This window comes from Brassica oleracea, chromosome C6, assembly GCF_000695525.1.
Source record: "Brassica oleracea var. oleracea cultivar TO1000 chromosome C6, BOL, whole genome shotgun sequence".
NCBI lineage: Eukaryota > Viridiplantae > Streptophyta > Magnoliopsida > Brassicales > Brassicaceae > Brassica > Brassica oleracea.
The window spans coordinates 2871602-2875546 of record NC_027753.1 but is presented as its reverse complement, the minus strand read 5'-3'; the positions used below and the strand labels follow the sequence as shown (position 1 = coordinate 2875546).

The following is a 3945-nucleotide window of genomic DNA, read 5'->3' as shown; positions in this document are numbered from 1 at the left end:
GGGGGGTCTTTTTTTTCATAATGGCCTCTTATCTTTTTACAATTTTCATTTCACATCTTCATAATTTATATGTTGCGACAGTATTTTATATCTCTGGTTCACTCTCCAATTCCCTGATATTTTGATCTGCATTTTCTTTGTTGGATTCTAGCAAGTATTTGATAATATTATCAACCGGAGAATACCATGGCCTAGTGATCCAGAGATGAGCTATGAAGCCCGTGATTTGATAGATCGGTTAGTGACTTTTCTTTACATCCAATCATATGCATAGTGAAAATAGTCCTAATTTGTGGGCACCTTTGTTGTAAACATCAATAAGCAAACCCGTTTTTCTTAATTTATGAACTATATGTATCTTCCCATAAGGGTCCAAGTAAATGCCTATTCTGATCATGCCTGGTTCAAGATCAGCTTATAACCGAATTGAGAAGAAGGCAAGACTATATTTCTTTTCCTGTAACATTGTGTCATGTGTTTTATCCAGGTTATTAACGAAAGATCCTCATCAGAGACTTGGAGCTAGAGGGGCGGCTGAGGTGACATTGATTTTTCTTTTCTTGAAAGACTGAGTCCACTTTTTTTTTTTGTTAAGTGTTGTGATAAAGCAAATATCATTACACAGGTCAAGCAGCACATCTTCTTTAAAGACATAAACTGGGACACTCTACCAAAGCAGAAGGTGAATTAATTTATTCTTTTGCTTTAAAAGTTGTAAGCTTTGCAAACTCCTTTATTATTTATTTTCTTTCATTGCTTGTTTTTTTTTCCTAGGCTCCTTTTGTGCCGGAAACAGAAGATGCTCTTGACACAAGTTACTTCCAAAGTCGCTACGCTTCGGATAAGCGATCTTCTCCAACCAATGAGAATGGAAAGTCTTGTGAAAGTGGCAGCAGTGGTTGCCTCAGCAATGATCACAACGATGGGGTACTGTTTGATGATCCACTCTCATTCCTCCTCCGAAACGTTGATGTTTTTTTTTTTAATTCTATAGATGTGTAATTTCCCTATATTGGATCAATATTGATGGTATATGCAGGTTGATGAACGTTGCGGACCTGCAGAGTTGGAAACTAATGTTTCGGAAAATAACCCATTTGATAACTTCTCCTACAAGGTACTGTATTTCCTCCAAATATCCCTTGTCATCCAAGTATACGATTAATCATAGTTTTATACAGTTGTAGAAGTGCACTTGCAAGTTTCGTTCATAATTGATATCTATACATAGGTTGCTAGCTTTGTCAACTTGCAGAATCCTCCTACTATAGATTATGAACTTTTGTGTTCTGGCTCCATCAAGAACTGTCATTTACTTCTTTTGTTATAGCAAATGACTTTTGAGTAAACCCTATTCTTATAAGAAAATCAGTTATATAACATTCTGACTTGCTCTTTTTTACGGTATGAAGAACCTCAGTCAGCTGGCATGTATCAATTATGATTTGGTGTCCAAAGGTCAGAAACATGGAACAGCAACAACTTTGTATCCAAGACAACAAAACACATTTATCTTTGAGACTTTGGTAGAGAGAGGGTTGTGAAATGCGTGTCTTTTCATTCAAAAAAAGAAATGCGTGTCTTAAGCAAATTTAGTAAGTAAAGATTATCTTAATTAACTTTCTTTAATTTTTCGCAATGCATCTTTCAAATATGTTCATAGATTTTGAATAAGAGACGCCATTTTCAAACCAAAGTTATAAAACTAAGATATATGTATTACAAAAGTGAAATTTTTTTTTATGCTGCACATAAGATCAGAATCATCATCTCTCGTTGTCTTCTGCTTTTTTTCTCTGTAAAGGCATCAAACTTGAAACCATGGTTCCTTCCTATCATGTGTATGAATACCTCTGGGACCTCTCTAAGAGAGTCATACAGTTATATCAGCCTTAGTACTGTTGCATTGCACCCATTCCCACCTAATTTATTACCGGATATGCATTAGTTGCTTAACTCATAAACTCTCAATGTTTGGTAGCCAAAAAATGCAAAGTGTTGTATTGTGGGGAAAATAAAAAATTCAAAATGTGTTGGTTTCACTTTCATCTACGACAAAATGTGTTGGTTTCATTTTTTATTTTCTAATCACTCGCAAAGTGTTTATTTTTATATAGTTAACCTGTCACTTGTAAGTATGAACGTGATTAGAAAATAAAAAATAAAAAGTAGAAGACACAAGTTTTCTTTTCGATTCAATAGAACAAGAAAACAAATTACACCAATCTGCTAATGCATAAATCAGACACACCTTCCTGAAGTACTATCATTCCTTCTACAATAATATTCTAGTGATATTATTTAAATTTTAGATATTTTCAACTTAATTTTGTTTCAAAGGTTGACGCTGCATTACAAAAACTGAAGTTAACAATACAGAAAACAAATATTATGCCGAAAACAGTGGGACTAATAGCCCTAACGGATCTGAGCACAACACCAAACAAAAGTCAGTTTTTTTGTCGGCAACAAAAGTCGGTTACATATGCTTTTTTTCCTTGCGTTTATAATACAATTTCATTTTCATTTACTCTTTTTTTTTGCCTATTTTTTGACTATTCACACTCATATTCCTAACCCTATGTATTATTTTCTCTTACTTGAGTTGTTTATGCAATCATAAGAGAATTTTGAGTAAGTTTTTAATGAAAAAAATCTCATTATATAATTTTTTTAATTTACATGAACGATCATGGTAATATGTTAAGCATTTGCTTTGCTTGTTTTAATAAATGAAACATTTTTTGAATAATCCAAATTTTCATGGTTCAAAGAGTATTTAAAAGTTTTGTCCTAGGGCCTACTATATGTTTAAGCCGACACTGACTATATCTTCACCCTAATGGTTGCCTGAAATAGGAGAGTTTCTAAAATCATAATAGATATTGATCCGCGCGATTGCGCGAGTGCATATTTTACAGTATATACAAATTTTAAAAAACGAAAAAATAACGGTTCTAGTTTGACTACTTTTATTTATATGTTTAAACTATGTATTGTACGTAACAGGGGTTCCATAGAATGGTACTGTTAAAAAATAAGAGCATTATTTGATTATCATTGGTGGACCAACACAAATACGAATCAAAGATATAAGAGAATTAAAAGTCCATTTAGTGTATACTAAAAGATTTAAGCATGAAATAATAAATCTATCTTATTAAACTATCCATGTTTCCAAACAATATTAGTTATTTTTACTACTATCAAAATTGCCAAACAAAACCTTTAGATACTTTTTACTTTAATAAGATAGATGTATCCAGCAGTAACTCTAGGGTTTCAACCACATTCGATACGGAAATACTTACTAAAAGTGGAACAAAAGTGACTTCTGAATTGGACATTCAGGTATTACATGAGTTTTGTACTAACCTAAAGACTAATTGTTAGTTTACCAGTTTATGTATTATTATTTTATTAATTTAATCTCCGCAAGTACTGATATCTTGCATATTCACATTGTTTTATCCATTTATTCATGTGCATTTTCATCGTATAGATTAGGATTTAGCTATGTCTAGGTTGCATTTTGCATACATATGTCTCTATTAGGTATTGGAGTACTACATAGAGTTCCTGGAGACATTTGGGTACATTTTGAGTTCAAGGGAGGTGATTAGAGTGATCTTTAGACGAGCATTGATCTTTGGACGAGCACTGCCCGGAGCGACTTCCCGTAGCGACTTCCCGGAGCGACTTCCCGGAGCGACTACATGAAGTCGTTGTGACACACACCCCGGAGCGACCTGGCCAGAGCGACATAGAGAGGTCGCTCGCGTTTGGTTCGCGAGACACCCCTCCTAGAGCGACAAGGCGAAGTCGCTCCAGCTCCTAGCGCGACCTCACCACGGCGACACCCAGAGGTCGCTCGGGTTGTGTCGATTTGAGAGCGACGAACAAGCCGGGAGCGACCTCCTAGAGCGACACCCTAAGGTCGCTCGC

The 3945-nt window shown here is 34.9% G+C and overlaps 1 protein-coding gene across 1 annotated transcript in view; it reads left to right on the top strand.

The window, feature by feature from the left end:
• Positions 1-1572, top strand: part of LOC106299160 (probable serine/threonine protein kinase IRE3) — a 6460-nt gene extending 4888 nt beyond the window's left edge. The window contains exons 12-17 of the mRNA XM_013735293.1: positions 152-237; positions 488-539; positions 626-682; positions 775-927; positions 1040-1117; positions 1413-1572. Coding sequence (XP_013590747.1) covers positions 152-237; positions 488-539; positions 626-682; positions 775-927; positions 1040-1117; positions 1413-1544 — 558 coding nt within the window. The 3' untranslated portion in view covers positions 1545-1572. The remainder of the gene's footprint in view (positions 1-151; positions 238-487; positions 540-625; positions 683-774; positions 928-1039; positions 1118-1412) is intronic.
• The last annotated feature ends 2373 nt before the right edge of the window (positions 1573-3945 follow it).